At 40.7% G+C, this 25156-nt stretch overlaps 1 protein-coding gene across 2 annotated transcripts in view; it reads right to left on the bottom strand.

Annotated features, from left to right (window-relative positions):
• Positions 1-25156, bottom strand: part of lgr6 (leucine-rich repeat containing G protein-coupled receptor 6) — a 368527-nt gene that overhangs the window by 17186 nt on the left and 326185 nt on the right. For both annotated transcript variants that reach the window (XM_072277748.1, XM_072277747.1), the window contains exons 10-14: positions 17060-17128; positions 16773-16844; positions 6686-6751; positions 4491-4562; positions 1044-1115 (exon numbers count right to left, since the gene is read on the bottom strand). In XM_072277748.1, coding sequence (XP_072133849.1) covers positions 1044-1115; positions 4491-4562; positions 6686-6751; positions 16773-16844; positions 17060-17128 — 351 coding nt within the window. The remainder of the gene's footprint in view (positions 1-1043; positions 1116-4490; positions 4563-6685; positions 6752-16772; positions 16845-17059; positions 17129-25156) is intronic.

Here is a 25156-nt window from a genome sequence, read left to right as displayed (position 1 = left end):
TTGGCCATTGGATCTCACTGCTAGAACAGGCATGTACCTAATTCACCAGAGTATGAAGCCCACTGCATCACCTCATCTGTGGTTTATCCCACTTATTGAATCGGTGTACTCGGGTGTGGCTGCGGTTGCCTGCAAACAGCTACTTCGAGCCACAGGTGAGGGCTGAGTGTCTGGTGGGGGATCAAAGTTAAGTGAGCTGCCCTGGAATGGAAATCACAAGCTCTTTCACCAGAGGTGCTACCCTCCCTGGACACCCTATACATGGCAGCATGAACTGGATGAATTCCTCTGTTGATAACTATTAGGGATTAACACACCGTTTTACACACTGCAGTAGGATTGATAGTGTTCTAATATGTACTGTATTTTATTTAAATAAATAATTTGTAACTCAGCTAAATGGTAGTTTGACATTTTAAAAAACTGATTGTCTGTGAAACGTCGGTTAATTAGGACAGCCACTTAATTGCGCCAAAACGTACTGGCCTCAATGTGTCCCATTTAACCAGAATCCACTATATTGTAATAGCACACAAAATGCTAGAGGTACTCAGCATGTCAGGCAGCATCAATAGAAAGGAATAAAGAGTCAACCGTATGGGTTGAGACCCTTCCTCAGGACTGTAAAGGAAGGGAGAAGAAGTCAGAAGAAGAATCAGTTGGGGTGGGGGGAAAGGAGAAGGTGTACAGGCTGGAAGGTGATAGGTGAAGCCAGGTGAGGGGGAGGACGGTGGGTGGAGGGGAGGGGGGGATGAAATGAGAAACTGGGAGGTTATAGGTTGAAAAATTAAAGGGCTGAAGAAGAAGGAATCTGACTGGAGAGTGGATCCTGTGAGAATGGGAAAGAAGAGGAGAAATGGAAAATGTTGCAATACTTATTTTATGATATGATTATAATAAAGATCATTTTAGCACATTGGAATGCTATTTGAAATTATGTTAAGTTTTGTACACAACATAATGTAAGCTTGTGAGTAAGGCCATGTGTTCTGTTATTCAGCTAGAATTGTGTTTTATAAGCAACAGTAAATGAAAATACTTACAATTTTTTTAATGATCGTAATGAGGCAAAGGCATCAAAGTGAATGACTGCTATATCATTCCAACTAAGATCCCTGGGATAGAAACAAATATTTTTATCAGCTAAAGCTCTAAGACATAATTTGAGATGCTCTATTGTCAACATAATTTTCAATAAACATATGAATTAAATAATACTTCCATGCAGAATAGAATAATATTTCATTAAATTCTGCATCAAGAACTTGCTGTATTTTAATCATTAAAGGTGAATTTTATTGTCACACTCTCTTGAATTAACCTTAATCAAAATACCACAAGGAGGCCTGAGAAAATTAGGGTTGGTAGTTGTAATGTAATGTATGGATAGTCAGCTGCAAATCATTGAGTTATAATAGCACATTATGAAACCGTGTGACTTTTACAAAACATAGAAAATCAACCTAGATTGATTCCAAACCATAATGATTTTTTCACTCACAGACTTTAATGAGATGAAATCTGATTGGATGTCCACTGAAAGCTTGCTGTTCTTTGTTTACCAAATGATCTGGCATGCTCTGGACTGAGGCCATTCATTGATTATCAGCAAATAGATAGGTCAACTTACCCACTTCCACTGGTATGTCAATCATGATGGAATGGCAGATCAGACTCAATGGGCCGAATGGCCTAATTCCGCTTCTATGTCTTATGGCCTTATGGAATTACAGTATGTTATACTTGGTCAACCTAGCAGACATTTCTCAGCTGTATCTTTTCTTGGGATCTTGAATAGAAGGGGATAACTACACTCACTTGTCCCATCATTGAAATGTTCCTACAAGGACTTTAAGGACTCCTTATCTCATTATCTCATGTTCTTGTTATTTGTTACCCTTTATTTATATTTGCATTTTCACATTTTGTTGTCTTCTGCACTCTGGTTGATCTTTTATTGATCATGTTATAGTGACTATTCTATAGGTTTGCTGAGTATGCCCACAAGAAAATGAATCTCAGGGTTGTATGCGGTGACGTATATGTACGTCAATAATAAAATTTACTTTGAACTTTGAGTGGTCTCAGAAGTACTAGCTCCCAAATAAGGACACAGCTAGGAAGCAACAAGTTGTCCTTGTAAAACATCTTGAGTGGCAGATATAGAGAAAAAAAAACACCATTCATCCAGCTTTACCTGTTTTACATTGCATGATTATCACCCTCACTGAGCACATACACACACATGAATTGAAAGCAGGTATGGGCCATTCTACCCCTTGAGCCTATTCTGCCATTCGATAAGATCATGGTGAATCTGATCAAGCCTCTTATACCCAGTAATTTTTCATCTGTTTGCTTAGGAAGACTCTATCCACCTTTCCCTTAAAATTATTCAAAGAATGTGTTTTTACCACTCTTTGAAAAGGAGAGTTTCAAGGATCATAACACCTTAATAGAAAAACATTTCTTTATCTCTCTTAAAGGGACTACCTCTTAATTTTAAAGACTGACACTCAATTTGAGATTCTTCCACAAGAGGAAAAGTCCTCTCCACACCCACTTTGTAAAGACTGTTGAGGGTCCACTGTGCTTCAGTCAAGTGCACTCTCACTCTACTGAACTTACGCAGATAGAAGCCTAGCATGTTTAATATTTCCTCAGAAGGCAAACCTCCCATTCCAGCTGTTTGCTTATCACTATCCTTCCCTGACAGCTAGCACTCTTCTCTGCATTTCTCATTCCAGTCTTACATCTATTGGACTTACTTCTCACCCCCTTAATAGTTTCAATTTGAGCCAGCAACCACTATTCTTCCTGTGATCTTGTCACCCCTTAGAAAAACAATTGTACCAATAATTATCAGAGGAGCCTAGATCACAAAAATGGGAAGCTACCTACCAATGTACGGACCAGGAAAATTAACCTCCCATTTCAATAGCAGGATGCAGGTCAGAAGTTGGCAATTTGGTGGTTGCAAAGGAACCTGTGATTTAGCCACCTTCAATCGAAGGTGAAAAATTACATTTCAGGCAATTTGGCCTGAAATCATTTTTTCTCAAATCCATGTGTAAGAAGTAATTGGAGGTACTGCCTGTTTGTTGATGCAGTAAAGTGATAAACTGTATTTTTCCCAAATAAATGAGTCCTGATCCAAAATATGATTATTGTGAAAATTAATTTAGTGATGTATCAGTTCCTATGTACTTTAAGCATAAATGAGTTATCACTGAACAATACAAGCTGTCTCTTACTTTCTCTTTGGGTAGTCTCTAAAACATGGTCTTGGGGAGAAGTAACGCAATAAGAAGTTGCTACAATAATGTTTTTTTCTAGTTTTCATTGCAATCAGAAGTAACATTGTTCAATCATGATTGTGTGATGGAAGCAGCAAATATTTTGCAATGAGAATAGCAGAAAAATCTGTCCTCTTACCCATTCTTGGTGTTCTGTAAATGAAAAACACCGTAAATTTACACTACAATTTAGCCTGTTCAGCCAACTGTGTTTCAGCAATACTACCCAACCTATCTCCATCATGCAATGTTCAGGCCTTTGGCATGTGTGCAGATAATGAGAGAACCCTGCGCTCAAAATTATCTCCATTCTGTTTGCAGTCCCTTCACAGGAAATGAAGGTATGCAGCTTATAGGTTAATTATTGAAGATATTTTTGCCAGTTTAACGTAATTGACATAGGATTGAGCTCTAATGGAGATTTCATAGTTAAGAAACCATGAAACTAGTAAGTGATATTTATGAATAGATTATGTCTGATAAATTGACTTTGTTCTTGAATGACTTATTGCTCCAAAGAAAGTGTTTCACTTTTCTTTTAAGGGGGGAAATTGGTTTGTTATAATATGGTCATCATAAACTGGATTGTGTTCTTTGTTGGTCTCTGGGCTTACATGAATCATATGAAATATATAAGGAATAATTTTAGAATCTCAGTGAAACAGTTTAATAGGGCTTGGTGATTTGTAACATAAGATGCAGATGATCTATTGTCTGCTAAGGGTTAATGTTTTGTAACTGAGGGTTACATCTGTGAGAAAAAGTCACTTTCCCACAGAGCTTATTGAATCAGGACAATGAATACAAAAGAAGCAAATAACTATGAACAAAGTTTATTTACTGCTGCAAGTTATGGTATTTCATGCTGGAAGCATAATCTTTTTGTCTTTTCTAATTGTTTATGACTGTTTATTGCAGAATATAGGCAAGGTAAGTTATAGCCTTGACAAAACACAACTAAAGTCAGTATTAGGATGCGATTTCTTGTCCTCATAACAAATGTTGAAAACATCTGTTACAAGAGCAATGGACGCTACACCTACTGAGAGCATTCACAAGCATCTTATTTTATATGACTGCCAGCGCAATTGAGTTCCAAGTTGGTGCCTGGAATCAGGTTTCTATCTTATCAGCAGAACAGTACAAGTTCATTGGGGAGGCTTGCTTCAGGAAAGAATGCAAAATGCTACTCACAGAGATCGTAGAGCCATTAGTTGTTGAAATGTGTCAGCTCTGATTTCAGTGATTCTATTGTGCTGTAGGCCACTGAAAAGACAAACAGTACAATGAGATCAAGGTTGCAAGACATCATTCTTGTTTCAGAGGACAGAGAGGGACAAAAAAAATCATTCACTTTGGCATGAGAAAAGACAAAACATAACGGAAGTGGTTTGTATCAAATGTTCATGAAGTGGCTTAATGTTAAACAGAAGATAACTTGCCATTATCTGATTTTTGAATCAGTTTTCTTTTCCAATTTCCACCTGAGGGCACCGACCCATGCTGGGATATGTCTCCTTGGGTACCAGTTACCATCTGGTACCTCACCCAAGAGGGATTTCTTTATATGTAAAACCTGAGATCAGGTCACCAGGCTATTTTGTTATGGGAGTTATTAAAATCCAGGCTGATTCTGTTCTCCTCTGATATCTGACACCCTTCAGGGAAGTCCACTAGCTTAGAATCACCAGGGGAACAGCAGCCTGACTCCATTTTCTCTTGACCAACAACACTGAGGTCACTTACATTATGATTATCATTCCGATGATCTCTTTGCATCCTTACAGCCATTCCTTTCAATTCCAATGAAAAGAGGCACTGGTCCTGCACCAAGTGCAGGATAACCTGTCAGATTTGCCACCTTTTCCCCACTGGAACTGTAGGCAGTGTCTAGCAGCTCTTCTATTCCTCTCTGAGAATCCTGAGTTTGGAACCATGCAAGCAAGAAAATGTCAGCAGTCCTGTGTGTATTTGACTCCAAGTCCAGCACAGTGTATTGTCTTGAATTGTTTAACGTTGGCCGGTTTCACATCATCACTTGAAGCTCTTTCCCAACTTTGATATTGATTGCCCAGCTATATTTGAGGATACCTCTTACTGTTCGCTTTGTACTACCTTGAATTGTAATGCTGAAACAGAGTGCTGGCCTCTTATAATGTATCCAAACAAATGCAACCTCTTTTAATGGTTACCTTCCAAAAAATAACTTGCTGGTTCCAATTTCTGCATGGTTGGTTCCAAATTCTGGATGACTCCTTGAACCAGTATTAAATATCTGAATTATTTATTGAATGATTTTTTTTGGACATACAGCATGGAACAAGCCTTTCCGGCCCAACCTGCTGCACTGCCCAGCAATGCACCTATTTAACTCTCACCTAACTTCAGGACAACTTACAATGCTCGGTTAACCAGCGATTGGTAAGTCTTTGGACTGCAGTAGGAAACGAGAGCAGCTGGAGGAAACCCACACAGTCGTGGGGAGAACATGCAAACTTCTTACATACAGCACCAGAATTGAACTCCAAACTCTGGTGCCCAGAGCTGTAATAGGTTATACTAACCACTTTGCTACTCTACCATGATTCCCCTATCTATGTAGATACCTCTCCAAGCAACAGAATTCAATCAGCTCAATTTTCAATATCGCAGAACTGAGTAAACAAGTGGTGCAACCCTACCTTCAGAGAGTAATTGCTGGTAGCCTGATTTTAATTGGCTTTGTTCAATGGCTGGTGGCAATGATTCTGGTCTATACTTTCGGACATTAAATTTTCTGCATTAATAGGCCTTAGATACACATAGCTTGTTCTTCTTTCTATTTTTTATTGCCACTTTACAAATGAACATTGATCTTGGAGATTGTCATAACTTGTTTTTTTTCTCAATAAGTATTTCAATTCTATTGCTCTTTGAATTTTTGTCCAGTCTTTCTCATAAATTTTTGAAGCTTGTGGGGTGTAACTTTTATCAGTCACTTGTCAAAGGAAAAACTCCAGGTTGTTGATCTTCCTTACCCTGACTGAACATTATTTACTTGAAATTATTAAAAGCCTGAAAGATCTTCTACAGAATGGCAAGTTATAGGTCAGGGAAAAATGAATTGATGGATTGTTCCTTCCCTGGTCTTGTTTCATCCTTGAGCTGTTTCTGTAGGCTAATATCGTAACTTCTAGACAATCAATACTGTCCTTCCATTCTTAGGCACTCTCAACCAGGGGATATAAATGTTCTAGCATTCTGGACTGCAAAGTACATTTTTAAAACTGCAAGGTATTTGTGTGAAACAGGGACAAATAAAGCTTCTTTATGAAATGTTCATTCTAACAAGAACGTTCAATACAGCATAGATTATTACAGAATATCAATCATAAAATATAAGAACTTACATTTCTTCAAGCTTCTGGCAATTGTGGAAACTTGGTAATATATGAATTCGATTGTATGATAATTCCCTGTAATATAAGGAAAAAGAAAGAGACAAAAACAATTACTTATTTAATTCTGGTTTGCAATGAATTGTGTAAATTTAGGTTACTGTGAATTTCAAAATTGTGTGGTTTAGCTGCTTAGAAATGAGCTAAATGAGAACTTGTTTTGAAACCAAATGGTCATATAACATGTATAGAAGAGGGAAAGGTGAGGTAACTTCCAGGGCCAGATACACGGAGAGTAAATCAGCTGACAGAGGAGACATTTCAGAACTCTTTAACTTTATAGGTAGAACTTTATTTAGGAAAATGTAGGTCAAACTGGAAATGTAAATGAGATTTTTGAATAATGGATTTATTTTAGAGATTAGTTTTGTAATGGAAATCTCCAAAACTGGCTGCTATACAAATTAGTCAAAATTAATTAACATTGATGAATTAACATCACCTTGTGTGTAGAACTCAGCATAAGTTAAAAATAATGTAAATAAATTTCAGTGAAATAGTGAGCTGTGTTGATTTATACCAAGACAGTAAGCTGAAAATTTACTCTAGTTAGCACTTTGAAAAAGTTACATCAGACTGGGGGGGAGGCGGTGGGAAGAACAGAGATTTGGATAACACTGGGTTCAGAAGCTTAGATTGTAATTTACACAACGTCAAATTGGATTGGGAGATAGTTCAGAAATTCTATAGCAATTCTGTAAGATATAATAATAGGAAAGGCACTTCTAGAGGCAAGTTAAATAATGCCTAAAGAATGGAGAAATATATCACAGACATTCTTCATGATTATTTATATAATAGCTAATGACAAACGTAACGGCATGTGAGTCTTTATAGGATGTTTCAAGAACTGGAGAACATGAGTTAAGAGGAATAACTGGATAGGCTGGGACTGTTTGTCCAGAGCAAAAATGACTGTGGGTTACTCTTTCTTCCAAGATTAGGAAGTAAAACACTAGAGGGCAGAGTGTTAAGGTGATGGGAGAAAGATCCAACGGAGATCTGAGAGGAAGAACCTTCACACAGGCTGGTTTATATATGGAACAAGATGCCAGGAGAAGAGCTAGAGATGATACAACTACATTATAAGAACATTTGAAAGGGAATGTGGATAGGAACGGTTCAAGGATATGGGTCAAAGAGACTAACTTAAGCAGTGCGTTAGTCAGCATGGACATATTGGGCCAAAGGACCATTTACATGCAGTATAACACAACGATTCTATCAATCAGTAAATAGAAGCAAAGTCCCTGGGAAATAATTATATGTTATGTTAAGACATTCGAATCTCTCTAAATTGTTGAGATAAGATGAGTCAAACATATCTTCACAACTCAAGTTCTCTTATTATTTTTGGCATATATAATTGCACTAATTCACGAGATGAATTGGGGGAATTACTTCAAGTTTTACTGCCAATAGTGGGGAAATAGTAACTACATTAGCAAATCCAATTAAATGCATCAGGATGTACACACACTCACAAAAGAAACATTACTGAGCAAAAAATGCCTATTAAACAAAGACATAGACAATAATGTGATGAATTTGAGCTATACTCTATAAAGACCATCCAAGTATCATTATCTTGAGTATTATGGGTTTTGCAATAAGAATGTGAGTTACTTTCTTCTTTGAGAGTAGCACTAATGTACAATAAATTAAAGGCGTTTAACAGATGGTCTATAAAACACTTCCATTATCATAGAAGATAGTTGTTAGCCCTCTCCTGTATACTTTAAGATTACAACATCTTGTCCTTATGCTTTAAAATCAAGTATGTTTACTTGGAGTCAAAGCATATTTTCACATTTCATAATTTGATAGAAATGAACCAAAAGAGCTAACTGAAATACCAAAATGGATAAGTGTTTACAAAAATAATTATAGAGAAAAACACAGAGGATTTCAATAAAGTGGAACATATTGGTACATTTTGGCCCAAGTGACAGGCTACACCAATCAGACAAAGTTTCGTGGAAATAGTTAAAAAAGGTATAAAAAAAAAGACAAACTACTATTTAACTGAGTAACAAATGATGCATTTAAGTGAAATACAGAACAAATTAGAACACTACCAATACTACTGGAGCTTGTTCATCATATCTGACGATGAGAGGAAACCTGTGAGGGAGTTTTTAAAGTGGAAAAGCCATTTGATTAGGGCCGTTCCACTCTCTCGACCTCAGAAGTCCACGTCCAATGGGAGGAGTAGATATCACAACTATGATCTTCCCTGGTTCTTCTGTGCCTCATCATGCAATCCGCTCTCCATGTCGTTTTGCAGAACCACCTTCCTGGCCATTGGATCTCATTGTAGATCACATTTGCCTAGGCCGCCAGAGCTGACTTCACATGCTAGGGCAGGCATGTCTCTATCTCACCAGGGTATGAGACCTACTGACTACCCTCATCTGGTTTAGCCCGCCTATTGAAGCAGTGTACCAGGTGTGGCTGCTGTTGCATGCTACCAGGATTCACTCAGGTGAGAACTGTGTCTGGTGGGGGACCAAAGGTAACATTCAAGCTGATTGTCGCTATCTTCCAATTCTGAACGCTCAATCAACTCTTGAATGCACAAAATAATATCACCCTTTAGTTTGATGTGTTAACTGGGAAATGCATATAGCGCTAACCCCAGTCAGGTGGCTTTGAAAAGTAAGAGAACTAGCAAAAAAGCACGTTGAAAAAAACGGTGCTCTTCTGGAATAATACATAAAAACTTTAGCTAAAGTATTCATATAGTGCTACTTGCAATGCTTGCAGCAACTGTACCATTGCCACCAAAGGAATTGTTCACAATTTTGGCACTTGTACCCTGGGTAAATATGCCCATGACAATAAGCTTGAGACTTAAGGAAATGGTTCCATGGCCAATATTGAGAAGATACAGTGAAACTGCCATGCAGGAAGGAGACAATGTGGAGAAGGGAGAGCACGTAACTTCAGTTGGTCCACCTTGTGATCATTTACTGAGAACAAGTCCTTGTCCACTTATACCTTAATAATCACTTCCTGAACGCGAACTAGCCCAACAAGGTCCACCTGCTATTCTTTTGATATTAATCATACTGATGGATCATATTCGGACTGTCTACTTCTAACCAGCAGGGAGGCACAGGAATCTGGGTTAGGGCCTCAATTATATATTACTTATACCACTAACTTAAATTAAGATGTTGAATATTCTAATGCCAGATTTGCTAGCATTACAAAGACAGGTTGAAGAGTTAGTTGGGAGGAAGGCACAAAGACTCTGTACAAGGCTATATCGTAAAATTAGATTAGATTAGATTATGAGAACACACAGTCCTCTTTTATTGTCATTTAGTAATGCATGCATTAAGAAATGATACAATTTGTTCCTCCAGAATGATATCACAGAAACACAAGATACACCAAGACTAAAAAAAACTGACAGAAACTACATAATTATAACATATAGTTACAACTGTGCAAAGCAATACCGTAATTTGATGAAGAACAGACTATGGGCACGGTAAAAAAGAAGTCTCAAAGTCTTTCGAAAGTCCCATCATCTCATGCAGGCAGTTGAAGGGAGAAACTCTCCCTGCCATGAGCTTCTAGCACTGCAAACTTGCCGATGCAGCATCCTGGAAGCACCCGACCACAGTCTGACTCTGAGTCCGTCTGAAAACTTCGAGCCTCCGACCAGCCCTCTGACACCGAGCACCGAGCACCATCTCTGCCGAGCGCTTCGACCCCAGCCCCGGCAACAGGCAATAGGCAAAGCCGAGGATTTGGGGCCTTCCCCTCCAGAGATTCTCGATCGCACAGTAGCAGCGGCAGCGAAGCGGACATTTCAGAAGTTTCTCCGGATGTTCCTCCATGCTTCTCACATCTGTCTCCATCAAATCAGGATTGTGCACGGCCCCTATTTAACAAATACGATATTTCAGAGGGGCCGCGCGCACTGCATCACACCGCCATCTTCTCCTCCCCTCCAAGACTAAGCGGGAGACAAAACGTTGGTAGATGGAGGGAAATATGCAGTTATGCACTTTGGTGGGAAGAAGAAAAGACAGCATAATATTTAACTGACCATCAGAGGGATATAACAGTCTTGGCCACAAAATTTTTATTGACATGAAGATATAATAACTAATGAAGGAAAATAGATTTTGGCTTTTATTGAAAAGAATTAGTTGCGATAAAAGTAGGGAAGAAGAAGACATTGTTGAAACTACACCTGGAGGACTATGAAGAGTTTTGAAATTCTTATTTAAGCAGGATATACATGCTTTGAAGTAATTTAAAGAGAAATCACCAGGTAGACTCCAGGAAGATAGAGTTGGCTTCCGATGAGACGTTGAGCAGGTAAGGCCCATACTCACTGGGATTAACAATATTAAAACCCTGAAGGTCTTAGAGTAAATGTTTAGAAAACATTCCTGTTTGTGGGCAAACATAGAACCAGAGAGCACCTTTCAAAATAACAGATAGTCCACTTAAGTTGGAAACGAGAATAATTTTCTTCTCTCAGAGGATTATGATCCTTGGGACAGTCTAAGCTGGAGAGCAGTGAAGACCAAATCATTCAACAAATTCAAGGCTAAATAGACAGATTTCTGGTTAACAAATGACAGTGCAAAGGAGAAAATGGTGGAAACACCTGGAAGGTCAGCCACATCTATGGACAGGGAAAACAATTTAACATCTCAGGCTGAAAACGGAATCTTAGTGAATGCTGAGCTAATTTGAGGAGTAACCCAACCCAACTTAACCCAACTATTTTTACGTTCAACTGCTGACTACCCAATTTCCCTTCCAGCTTGCAAGCTAAAAGACGGGTAAATAATTTGCTCCCTTCAGGTACTTATCCTCATTCCTTCCAAAATTACCTCCCTTCTCCAAATTCCTTGAATTATTTCCCACAACTTAATGTTGCTAATCTGTCTTCAGTTTTTGCTGCAGCACTAAAGTAAATTAAAACTGAGATCCTCTGCAATTGGAATAAGTCCTGAAGAAGGGTCCCAGCGCAAAACACCAATTATTTATTCATTTCCATAGATGCTGCCTGGCCTGCTGAGTTCCTCCAGTGTTTTGTGTGTGTTGCTGTGAATTTCCAGCACCCGTAGTATTTATGTAAATCCATCTTTGTCTCCTTTTCAGCCTTTGGAATGAGGTTCATAAACCATTACAAAGGCAAAACCCTCACTTCTACCCATTCCACAAAGTCCATTCCCCTTTCAGCTTTGTCATTGATTGAAACCTGGCCTAATAATTCATTTATCTTGGTGTTGACTGTTGCCTGCTTTCATCTGTGTGAAATGTCTTGCAACGGTTTTGCTCATTAAAGGCACTGTCAGGATAGATTTTGATGGAGTAGTTCTTCACTGTCAAGTGAAATTTAAGTGCTAATTATAAAACTGTGACAACTTTCACAGCAAGTGATATAAAGCAATCACACAACTGACAGGTAATTACTGTCACAGAAAAATACTGTATCTATGCTGAGATCGACAGAACTAAAGCAGTGTTGGCTTTAGTATACTTCAACATATATCAGTATAATGTAAACTTACCAAATATTTTTCTTTGTTAAAGTACATATCAATATATTAAGAACAAAATGTCATATATGGGGGAATTATTTACTTCCTGCCAACAGTTTTAAAAGAAAATATTTGATATACTAATATAATCTAATCACAAGGTTTCAGCCTGATGAATGCTAGATATTTCAATCACTTGATTACCTAAGCTTGATGACCTTCAGCTGCACTCTTTCAAGTGGGTGAATGACATGAAAATATTTTCTTGCACACTACTTTAAGAGCTAAGTTGGCAGGTGGACTGTCCAGTGTGAAGCAGAGTGCAGGGCAAGAACGAAGAGTAATTCTATTGTGCGATAACGAGTTGGCTGATCTCAGGCCTGTTACACTTGCCTAAATGTCCCTGGATTTAGGGGTAAATGTACTCCAGGTTTTTACTTTTGATTGTTCTCCATAACCCCCACTTGAAAGTGGGCAAGTGGGCACTGGGCTCTTTCACTGCTGTGCAGTTGTTCACATTCAATGCCACTGAAGCAATTTATTCAGCTGGTATCTAAGAACCATAACCCGGGATGCAGAAAAAAATCAGGTGAGGGTTAAAAGAAAGGAACATGTTTCCCTTATGTCTATAACCACTGCAATAATCTTTTTTCCATTAAGATGCACTGTCGCCATATCAGTAGAAATGAAGTGAGAACATTATATATGCTATTTACGCTCAAGATATGATGTGTTATGGCAGCTATTTATCTGATGTATTAGCCTGAGACTGCTCTGTTCAAACAATGTGAGGATCTTGCTGTGATGTGCAACACTTATCACATTCTTTGATATATAAAACTTTGATGATACTATTTCAGATGCACATACAAAATACTCTTAATAATAAAATAAAATTGTGGGTAAAGGCAGTTTTATCATTCGCATTATGAAGAAACAAGTAGATATTAAGGTAGTTGCTGCTCTCTTTGTTTGGTGGTCCATGATTTTATATAAAACATTACCTTAAAATTTAAGGATTTTATAGCAACATTTTAGGCAGATTTATTTTTTTAATGAGTTCTCTGAAAAACTGCGAATGATAGCCTCAGCAAAATGTTGCTCCTTGGAGCACGTGCATTCCTTCCACTCACATCAGTGTGCTTGATAAGCTTTCGTACCGCAATACAAATCATCTAGTTCATTCCAATTCCTCTGTCAACATTTCAGTTTTGATCAAATTTCCCTTGATTGATGGTGTATAAAAGCTCTATATTTCACTTACCTTTTGTGCATATTGAATATCACAACAAAGTGCCATTCGCTGCCATGAAAGATTAATTTACAGTTTAAATTGTTTGAAGGGGACTTTTAATTATATCGTGTTGATTTTATTGGCAGGTTTGCAGTCAATTTGTTATCTACAGTTAAGACTGGCAATGAATTAAGATTGGTCCCACACCACCAAGTTCAGGAACAATTACCCTTCAACTATCAGGCTCCTGAACCAGCATGGATAACTTCACTCACCTCAATACCGAACTGATTCCATGACCAATAGACTCCCTTTCAAGGACTCTACAACTCATGTTCTGAACATTGTTTATTTATTTATTTAGTATTATTATTTGCTTTTTTTTATTTGCACAGTTTGTCTTTTTTCCTACATTGGTTGTTTATCTGAATTTGTTTGTGTGCAGTTCTCCATTATTCTGTTGTTTCTTTGTACCACTGTGAATGCCTGCAAGGAAGTGAATGCCATATATGTACTTTGTTAATACTTCAAGTACTGACGAAAGGTCTCGGCCTGAAACGTTGGCTGTACCTCTTCCTATAGATGCTGCCTGGCCTGCTGTGTTCTACCAGCATTTTGTGTGTGTTGCTTGAATTTCCAGCATCTGCAGATTTTCTCGTGTTTGCTTTGATAATAAATTTACTTTGAGCTTTGAAGGTCAATGCTATTGATAGTGTCCACACCATCCAGGATGCCTTCATTTCATGACTACCATCAGGGAAGAGCAACAGGGGCCTGAAGATGCACACTCAATATTTTAGGAACAGCTTCTCTCTCTCTGCTTTCAGATTTCTGAATGGTCCATGCTACCCAACTACTATTTATTTCTTATTTTTATATTTCTTATTGCAACTTAGAAAAATTTTTTTTGTATTGCATTGTACCACTGCCACAAAATGACAAATTTCATGAAATGTATCAATGATGATATTCACATTTAACATTAAGTGTATAAAGCTACCAAAGATCATGACAAGCTTAGTTTTACCATAAAACCAGGACGAACCAAAAGGGTCAGACCAGTTCTGCTCACCGATCTCGATTTTTCAGATGACATAGTCCTGCTCTCTGACCAGATGGAGGAAGCACAGCAGCTACTGACAAAAGTGGAAATTGAGTGCAATACAGTTGGACTTCACCTAAATGCTAAAATGCCAGGGTACATGGTGTTTAACTCCAACGAAGGTACTCTCAAGACCATAAAGAATGATACCATTAAGAAAGTCTTTGACTCAAGTACCTCGGGTCAAGAATGATGAGCTCGGAGAAGGACATAAAGATACAGAAGGCGCTGGTGCGGAGGGCTATGAATGACATGAAGGAAATTCGGAAGTCGAACCTGACCAGAGGGTTTAAAAAGAGGATTTTCATAGCAGTCATAGAGTCCATTCTCACATACGGATGTGAGACATGGACACTCACCAAGACTATGCGAAAGTCTGTAGATAGTTGCTATACACAAATGCTCTGGATGGCTCTTGACGTGAGTTGGCAACAGCACATGATGAACGTCGAGCTCTATAATGACCGACCGATGCTCACCACTAAAATCAAGGCGAGAAGACTGCAACTAGCGGGGCACTGTCTATGCCACCCCGAGCTACCTGCCAGCCTATTCATCATATGGGAGCCCAAGCACGGGAGGATGAACCCTGGGTGCCCTCCCAAGACTATGGTCAACACGCTCCTAGAAGACAGCGGTGTGGCTAATGTAGATGAACTGAACACACTGATAGGGAGAGGGAGAAGTGGAGAGTCCGTCATCGTGCCCGACGCCGGCCCCCTAGGCCTGAGTCAACGTAGTAGTAGTAGTAGCAGCCTGTATTAACCTAAAGTATTAAGATTCAAGAGTCAAGATTTTTTTAATGTCATTTTCTGTACACAAGTGTAAAGGAGAATGAAATATTTGTTACTCTGGATTCAATGCAGCACACCCTCCCCCCCCGCCCCCCCACAATACATATAAATATATAAGATATCTTACATACGTAGATTGATTTGTATCTCCATAAATATTTAATATAAAAGTACGAGGGATGATTGATAAGTTCACGGCCTGAGGTAGAAGGAGTCAATTTTAGAAAACCTAGCACATTTATTTTTGCTACATTTACACACTTAGTCTAGTGGTCGTGGAGCATACGGATCCCTTCTTTGTAGACGTCGGCGTCTTGGACCTCCAGCAGTGGTCCACAGCAGGGGTGAATGATACGTCGTGGCCTAAGGCAGAAGGAGTTGAGTTATTAACTTCAACCTACCTGCATTTTCACGCAAAGAGTTGAACTGCACGTGCATGTAACAAGAGCTGTATAACTCATCTCCTTCTACCCAAGGCCACAAACTTATCAATCACCCCTGCTGTGGACCACCTCGAGGTCCAAAATGCTCTCGTTACATGCACGTGCAGTTCAATTCTTTGAGTGAAAATGCAGAAAGTCTGAAGTTAATAACTCATCTCCTCCTACCTTAGGCCACAAACTTATCAATCACCCCTGCTATAAAGAAGGGATCCGTATGTTCCACGACCGCTGGACTAAGTGTGTAAATGTAGGAGGGGACTATGTTGACAAATAAATGTGCTAGGTTTTCTAAAATTGACTCCTTCTACCTTAGGCCACGAACTTATCAATCACCCCTCGTATGTTATGATCATTTTCTCAAAGTGTAATTTAAAGGCAAGTATTACAATAAATCATTTGACAGAAATATATTATCCAGTGAATAACCAACGTAAAGCTCTTTAAGGTAGATACATGTCCAGGAGTGAGATAGGACCCATGACTAGCACTTGCATTTTAAAGCAAGATTGAGTAGGATTGCATCATGGTTCACCCGTAACTATTTTGTTTAGATTTTATGTGTATATGTAACATAATACATTCAAAATTAAACAATATACATGGTAAAACAGGTATGGAGCATGTTTTATAGATATAATACATTGTATAACTAATAGCTTTGAATTTTATACTTATCAATGAGCCTATTCATTTCATCCCAGAAGCTATTCAGAAGAATAAACATAATTTAGGAGGTCAGACAGTCTTAGATAGGACAAATTGTATTACATATATTATTAAGATAAAATTTAAGTTATAGAACAAAACAGAATTTTAAGATGTTTCTTTCAGCCAAGTTTCTATTTGTCAATCATTCCATTTTCTGATTTATTTTGATACAGAACTGTTGGAACACTTCACTGAAAGTTAATAATGAATTCATGTGTAACCTGAAATGAAACCATACTCACAATACTCGTAGATTTGGGAGTTGTTGGCAGAGTCCCCTGGGAAGTGAGGTTATTCCAGCTCGAGTCAGAGTCCTGTCCAGAAGCAGAAAATTTATGCTATTATTTGGAGGAAGGCATGCGAGAAGTTCCTCAGTACATGACCTTTATTTTTACTGACAGAACTGACAATGTAATGGATAATTTGTGATGAATGAATGCCATCAAAAGAAAAGAGCAATAATTGCAGCAAAATAGTGCCTGCTGTTCATTCAGAATCTAAGTTTGATGAACATAAATTTGCTACCCACAGTATTTCCAGGCTGGTTGTTCCTTTAAGGTCCGGGAATTCCTTTATTTCATTTGCTCCATTTAGTGACCTGGAATTGACAGTGAAAACCCATTACTTTCTTCATGCATTCTTAAAAGAAAAAGTCCGACATAACATCACAGTTTGCAGCTATTGGCCCGTAACATTTCAAGTAAGTGATTATACTATCCCTTCTATGTTGTTTGAAATATATTCATAATTTTGTTAAAGAAAATGGGTTGTGAATTTAATTCTGTATATCCTTTATATTTAGAATATTTTCCAAATAAAGTATACTTCATATATCCATTCTGCTTGGTTACATTCTTGCAATTTATTACAAGAAGGCTTCTCCTTTTCCAGGTTTAATGAGTTTTTGCACGCTTCTGTTTTATAATTCTTGTCATTTACATTACGTATTTAAACAGAAATGAATGCATTTTCAAACATGCACACAACTACTCCTGTGCTGTGCGTTCAACTTTATAATTTTTGTAACTGACCTTCCCTGGCACTGGGAGTCGCTTTCATGCAATAATATTATAGAAAGTTGCTTTCATCTGCTTATGTCACCTGAACAATATTGCAGTGTAAACACTTATTTATTTAGAGATACAGCATGGAAAAGGCCCTTCTGGCCCAATGAGCTGTGCCATACAGCAACTCACCTATTCACAGGACAATTTACAATGAGCAAGTAGCCTACTAACCAGTATGTCTTTGGACTGTGGGAGGAAACCAGAGCACCCAGAGGAAACCCATGTGGTTCACCGGAAAACATACAATCTCCTTACAGATGGTGCCAGAAATGAACTCCAAATTCCAGAATGCTGCTACACTACCGTGGAGCACTTCTGAAATTCAGTTCCATGGATTATACGTGGAACACAATGCGAATACATTGGTATATCATGCAGATAGATGGAGTGATCAAGAGCATATTCCTACACCAATGTTGCATCCATAGCATCAGATACAAATAGAAGATCCCATAATACTTTCTAAAGAAGAATGTGGGCATTTCACTGTTTCTGGTAACATTCATCCATAGAAACCATAGAAACCATAGAAACTACAGCACAGAAACAGGCCTTTTGGCCCTTCTTGGCTGTGCCGAACCATTTTCTGCCTAGTCCCATTGACCTGCACACGGACCATATCCCTCCATACACCTCCCATCCATGTAGCTGTCCAATTTATTCTTAAATGTTACAAAAGAACCCGCATTTACCACCTCGTCTGGCAGCTCATTCCATACTCCCACCACTCTCTGTGTGAAGAAGCCCCCCCTTAACGTTCCCTTTAAACTTTTCCCCCCTCACCCTTAACCCATGTCCTCTGGTTTTTTTCTCCCCTTGCCTCAGTGGAAAAAGCCTGCTTGCATTCACTCTATCTATACCCATCATCATTTTATATACCTCTATCAAATCTCCCCTCATTCTTCTACACTCCAGGGAATAAAGTCCTAACCTATTCAACCTTTCTCTGTAACTGAGTTTCTCAAGTCCCGGCAACATCCTTGTAAACCTTCTCTGCACTCTTTCAACCTTATTTATATCCTTCCTGTAATTTGGTGACCAAAACTGAACACAATACTCCAGATTCGGCCTCACCAATGCCTTATACAACCTCATCATAACATTCCAGCTCTTATACTCAATACTTCGATTAATAAAGGCCAATGTACCAAAAGCTCTCTTTACAACCCTATCTACCTGTGACGACACTTTTAGGGAATTTTGTATCTGTATTCCCAGATCCCTCTGTTCCACTGCACTCCGCAGTGCCTTACCATTAACCCTGTTTGTTCTACCTTGGTTTGTCCTTCCAACGTGCAATACCTCACACTTGTCAGTATTAAACTCCATCTGCCATTTTTCAGCCCATTTTTCCAGCTGGTCCAAGTCCCTCTGCAGGCTCTGAAAACCTTCCTCACTGTCTACTACACCTCCAATCTTTGTATCATCAGCAAACTTGCTGATCCAATTTACCACATTATCATCCAGATCATTGATATAGATGACAAATAACAATGGACCCAGCACTGATCCCTGTGGCACACCACTAGTCACAGGCCTCCACTCAGAGAAGCAATTCTCTACCATCACTGTCTGGCTTCTTCCATCGAGCCAATGTCTAATCCAATTTACCACCTCTCCATGTATACCTAGCGACTGAATTTCCCTAACTAACCTCCCATGCGGGACCTTGTCAAAGGCCTTACTGAAGTCCATGTAGACAATATCCACTGCCTTCCCTTCATCCACTTTCCTGATAACCTCCTCGAAAAACTCCAACAGATTGGTCAAACATGACCTACCACGCACAAAGCCATGTTGACTCTCCCTAATAAGCCCCTGTCTATCCAAATGCTTGTAGATTCTGTCTCTTAGTACTCCCTCCAATAACTTACCTACTACTGACATTAAACTCACCGGCCTATAATATCCCGGATTACTTTTCGATCCTTTTTTAAACGATGGAACAACATGAGCCACTCTCCAATCCTCCGGCACTTCACCCGTAGACAGCGACATTTTAAATATTTCTGCCAGGGCCCCCGCAATTTCAACACTAGTCTCTTTCAAGGTCCGAGGGAACACTCTGTCAGGTCCTGGGGATTTATCCACTTTAATTTTCCTCAAGACAGCAAGTACCTCCTCCTTTTCAATCTGTACAGTTTCCATGGTCTCACTACTTGATTTCCTCAATTCCATAGATTTCATGCCAGCTTCCTTAGTAAATACAGATGCAAAAAACCTATTTAAGATCTCCCCCATTTCCTTTGGTTCAGCACAAAGCCGACCACTCTGATCTTCAAGAGGACCAATTTTATCCCTTACTATCCTTTTGCTCTTAATATACTTGTAAAAGCTCTTTGGATTATCCTTCACTTTGACTGCCAAGGCAACCTCATGTCTTCTTTTAGCCCTCCTGATTTCTTTCTTAAGTATTTTCTTGCACTTCTTGTACTCCTCAAGCACCTGATTTACCCCCTGTTTCCTATACATTTCATACAACTCCCTCTTCTTCTTTATCAGAGTTGCAATATCCCTTGCGAACCAAGGTTCCTTATTCCTATTCAATTTGCCTTTAATCCTGACAGGAACATACAAACTCTGCACTCTCAAAATTTCCCCTTTGAAGGCTTTGATCCCTCAATCAATCCCTCAATCAATTTGACCAAAACTTTTTGTTTTGCTGTTTATTGCATTGACAGTTATGAAACTTTGCTCTGTGCAATCTGACTGCCAAGACTTTTGACATTACAATAGCTATCCTATAAAATTACTTTTCTAGTTGTAAAGTACTTCAAGGTAATTGGAGGTCAGCAACACAAAATGTAAACACCATCTTTTGCTTCTTTCCTTCTTTAAGAGCCAATGAATTGATAATTTCCACTCGCATGTGACGTGAAATTTATTAACTTAGCAGCAGCAGTTCAATTGAATACATAATCTAGCAGAGAGAAAAATAATAATAATAAATAAACAAGTAAATCAATTACTTATATTGAATAGATTTAAAAAAAACATGCAAAAACAGAAATACTGTATATTAAATGTGACGAGAATACACATAAATTAAGATGTTTGCTGGCCTGGGCTAGCATCAGTGGCATCAGCAGTTGGTCTGCCACCTGTCCTCAGGGGAAGGAGAGATAAGGAACAATGAAGCAGCATCTGGAGATGTGTAATGAAGGGACGGGAGAGAGAGCTGTCTGGAGCGGCTCCCCCTTTGAACCCTGAACTGTTTGAAGTGATGGACAGGCGATACCCCAGCAGGGGGATAAAAAGTGACAGGTTCGCTAAGGCAGGACACACACGACACCCGAGGTAACGAGACCCTGGAAGCGGTGCGCCTCTCACGAGTCGGTGGGAAGTACCGGGCCGTAAACGCACAGGGTGGAAAGGTACGATCAGCGGGAACCCGGTGTGTGTCCACCCTCGCTTGGGTGCCGGGTTCACTGCAGAGGATCCACCGCATCTGGAGGAGGGGTCACAGTCGGTGACCTCAGGTGACATCACAAAGGACCCGCCCGAAAGCTGCTTGTGAGCAATATCGCCGGTCTGTGAGTGGAAGCCGTTCTGAATGATCAGTCGTTCTCGTTCTCTCTCTCCCTCCCCCCACGTTGTCCATCGCCATGGCAACGATTACTGCGAACTGAACTAAATTGGACTGAACTTTGTGTCACTTTGAAATTGGTCATTTACCCCTAGACAATGATAGAGCTTGATTGATGCTGTTATCTTAATTCTGTGCACATGTGTGTTTATCATTGCTGAACTGTTGCATTTATTATCCTTTCGATTACTGTGTTGCTTGTTTCTTTAATAAAACTTTCTTAGTTCTAGTAATCCAGACTCCAACTGAGTGATCCATTTCTGCTGGTTTGGCAACCCAGTTACGGGGTACATAACATAAGTAGGGTTCTCGTCCGCGATTTTGAACGCTAAATTTGGGACGGAGTAAATTGATTGGGTTAAAATTCCCAAAAGAAAGAAAAGACAAACAGCAGAAATGGAGGCTGAGGAATTTATAAAGGCGCCGACCTTGGAGGCATTAGAGGATGCCAGGAAATCAGAATTGGTAGCTGTGGCCAAACGGTTGAATCTTGCTAAGGGGAAGTCGACAATAAGGAGAGAGGAGATACACAGAGCTATTATAGAGCACTATGTATCTAAAGGTGTGTTTCCCCAAAGCGAGCTGGGGGTGGTGTCTATTGAAAAACCTGCTGGAGACGTGGTACAGGTGCAGCTTGAAAAACTGAGACTCCAGCACGAGTTCCGGGTACGGCAGTTGGAGCGAGAAGAGAAACAGAGGGAAAGGGAATTCCAATTGGAGAAGTTAAGGTTAAGGGCAGAGCAGGGGCTCGTGCCGAACCAAAGTGGAGGGTTCCGGGCGACCCAGGAGGTTAGGCTGGTTCCCCCATTTGACGATACCGACATGGATCGGTACTTCCTCCATTTCAAAAAAGTGGCTATGTCAGGACTGGCCGAGGGATAAGTGGGTTGTTTTACTTCAGAGTGTACTGAAAGGGAAAGCCCAAGAAGCTTACTCAGCTTTGTCCGCGGAAGATGCCCAGAGGTATGAGGTGGTAAAAGAGGCCATCCTCAGGATTTATGAGTTGGTCCCGGAGGCATACCAGCAGAGGTTCTGGAATGCGAGGAAGCAGTGGGACCGCACGTATTTAGAGTTTGCCCGTGAAATGCAGACATATTGTGAGCGTTGGTACGCCTCGAAGGGGGTAGAGGGGGATTATGACAGACTGCTACAGCTGATCCTGATTGAGCAGTTTAAAGGTTGTGTCCCTGAGGGTATGAGACCCTACCTAGATGAGAAAGAGGCAGCCACGTTAGCCGCAACTGCTAAGTTAGCGGATGAGTATGCGTTGACGCATAAAATGAAGCTTGCCCCGAGTAAAGGCTACCAGGAGGGTAGTCAGGACGGCGGGGAGAGTCCGCCAGAAAAGGCAGAAAGTAAGCCGGGGACTAGTGAGAGGGATAAGGTAGACCGGGAGCAGTCTGGTAGGAAGTCTCCTGGGGTCGTCTGTTATAATTGCGGGAAAGTCGGACACTTTGCGTCCAGGTGCTTTGCCCCAAGGAAGGAGACGGGCAAAGGAAAAACGGGGGTTCCGAATGGCTGTATCGAGCTGTTAAGCGAACCGCTAGGGAAGGACAGGTCTACCAAAGTTCAGGAAGGGCGTGAGAGGTTTATCTCGGCCGGATTGGTGTCAGTGAAGGAGGGGTTAAAACCAGTTCCAGTGCAGATCTGGAGAGACACGGGAGCGCGTCAGTCACTAATACTGAAGAGTGTATTAGAGTTTAGCTCAGAGACCCAGGCTGGGGAGGTAGAGGTCAAAGGTGTTGGGGAAGGGACAGAGTCAGTCCCTTTGCACCAGATACACTTACAAAGCAACCTGGTCTCTGGACTAGTCACGATCGGGGTGAGGTCCGAATTACCGATGAAGGGCATGGAAGTCTTGCTCGGTAATGACGTTGCCGGGGGAATCCTGTTCCCAGTCGTGAGATTGACAGGTCAGCCTGCCAGCATTGCGGCCCCGCCCATGGACTCACAGGTTCATCATGGGGCTGAGGTGGTAATTTTAGCTGAAACGTTTCTGCCAACCTTGTACGAGAAGGGAGTAGAAAATGAAAAGGAGTGTAATGAGACAAGAGGTAGTGAGGGAGCTGGGACAGACGTAACAGTAGCCAGGAAAGAATTTGTGCAGACGCAGGAGCGAGACGAGGGGCTGATGGTTTTGGCAGAGACAGCTCTCTCTGACACAGAATTAACAAGGGAACTAGTAGGCTATTGTGCGGAGGAGGAAGTGCTAAGGAAGAAAGGGAAATCAAGTACAGTACCCGCAGATGAGGAATGGGAGGTGGTGCGAAGGAGTTATGGAGATGAGATTTTTAACCTGGCCCACAAGGTACCCCCCGGTGGACATTTTGCGGTGCTGGAGGAAACAGCTGGTGGAATCGTGAAAGAGGTTTACCGGCTGCCCAGGGGGGAGGATGTTATTGATTATGGCCGACGTGAACTGAGACGGTCACACAGGCTTTTGATATGCTAACAAACCTAGTCGGTGTTTGCGTGGAAATCAATGAAGCTAGGGGCCCCCTGATAAGAGAAAAAAACCATTTTGAAAAGATTAGTATTGGATCGATCAGATGGGAGAAAGCTATTGTTTTGGCCAGGTCTACTGATAAGGTCTCTCCCTTAATCCCCGAACAAAGCGACTCTTTAGAAGTAATTAAACGACTCGCACCCGTGTGTTTGATTGTCCCGAGGCGATGCAAAGAACTGGGACGTTGGGTGATGTCTGTTACAATAGGTCAGCTTAGCAAACAACTTCCGTATATAATGAGTAATTCAGTGACTAAAGGGCTGATGAACACAGAGGTGTGTATTGGCAATTTAATACGGCTGTCTGAAGCCAGCTTGATAATGAACCTTGAAAAAAATGAATTTGGCCACACGAGGGTCACTTACCTGGGAATTGTGGTGACACAGGGGCAGCTGGCAGCGATGCAAGCTACAGTGCAGACTATCGCTGACCTCCCAACCCCGACAGACAAGAGGGCCCTCAGAAGGCTCTTGGAGATGGTGGGGTACTGTAGGAAGTTTTGCAATAACTCTGTGGTCACTACCCCTCCCCCTCCTACTAAGCCCTTGCGAGAGAAAACTGAGTCGGAATGGGACGACCCTTGTTATTGTGGTCCAGGACGAAACCAAATGAGAGGTTACATTGATCGCAATTCATCAGTGTTTTTGGCCACTATGAAGTTTGCTGAGTTGGAGCCTGGCCTAAGGGATTATTAATAACACATATAAAAGGAACAGAAAATGTGATGACTTCAAATTCTCTGTATTAGCCAAATAGCTGATAAAGATGTATATTTGCATGTATCAAATAATGTACTCATGTTTGTAATTTTTACCCCGGTAAAAATCCTTAAAGGGGGGAAGTGTGACGAGAATACACATAAATTAAGATGTTTGCTGGCCTGGGCTAGCATCAGTGGCATCAGCAGTTGGTCTGCCACCTGTCCTCAGGGGAAGGAGGGATAAGGAAAAATGAAGCAGCATCTGGAGATGTGTAATGAAGGGACGGGAGAGAGAGCTGTCTAGAGCAGCTCCCCTTTTGAACCCTGAACTGTTTGAAGTGATGGACAGGTGATACCCCAGCAGGGGGATAAAAAAGGACAGGTTCGCTAAGGCAGGACACACACGACACCCGAGGTAACGAGACCTTGGAAGCGGTGCGTCTCTCACGAGTCGGTGGGAAGTACCGGGCCATAAACACACAGGGTGGAAAGGTACGATCAGCGGGAACCCGGTGTATGTCCACCCTCGCTTGGGTGCCAGGTTCACTGCAGAGGATCGACCGCATCTGGAGGAGGGGTCACAGTCGGTGACCTCAGGTGACATCACAAAGGACCCGCCCGAAAGCTGCTTGTGAGCAATATCGCCGGTCTGTGAGTGGAAGCCGTTCTGAATGATCAGTCGTTCTCGTTCTCTCTCTCCCTCCCCCCACGTTGTCCATCGCCATGGCAACGATTACTGCGAACTGAACTAAATTGGACTGAACTTT

Source organism: Mobula birostris, chromosome 14 (assembly GCF_030028105.1).
Source record: "Mobula birostris isolate sMobBir1 chromosome 14, sMobBir1.hap1, whole genome shotgun sequence".
NCBI lineage: Eukaryota > Metazoa > Chordata > Chondrichthyes > Myliobatiformes > Myliobatidae > Mobula > Mobula birostris.
This window is presented reverse-complemented; position numbering and strand designations above follow the sequence as displayed.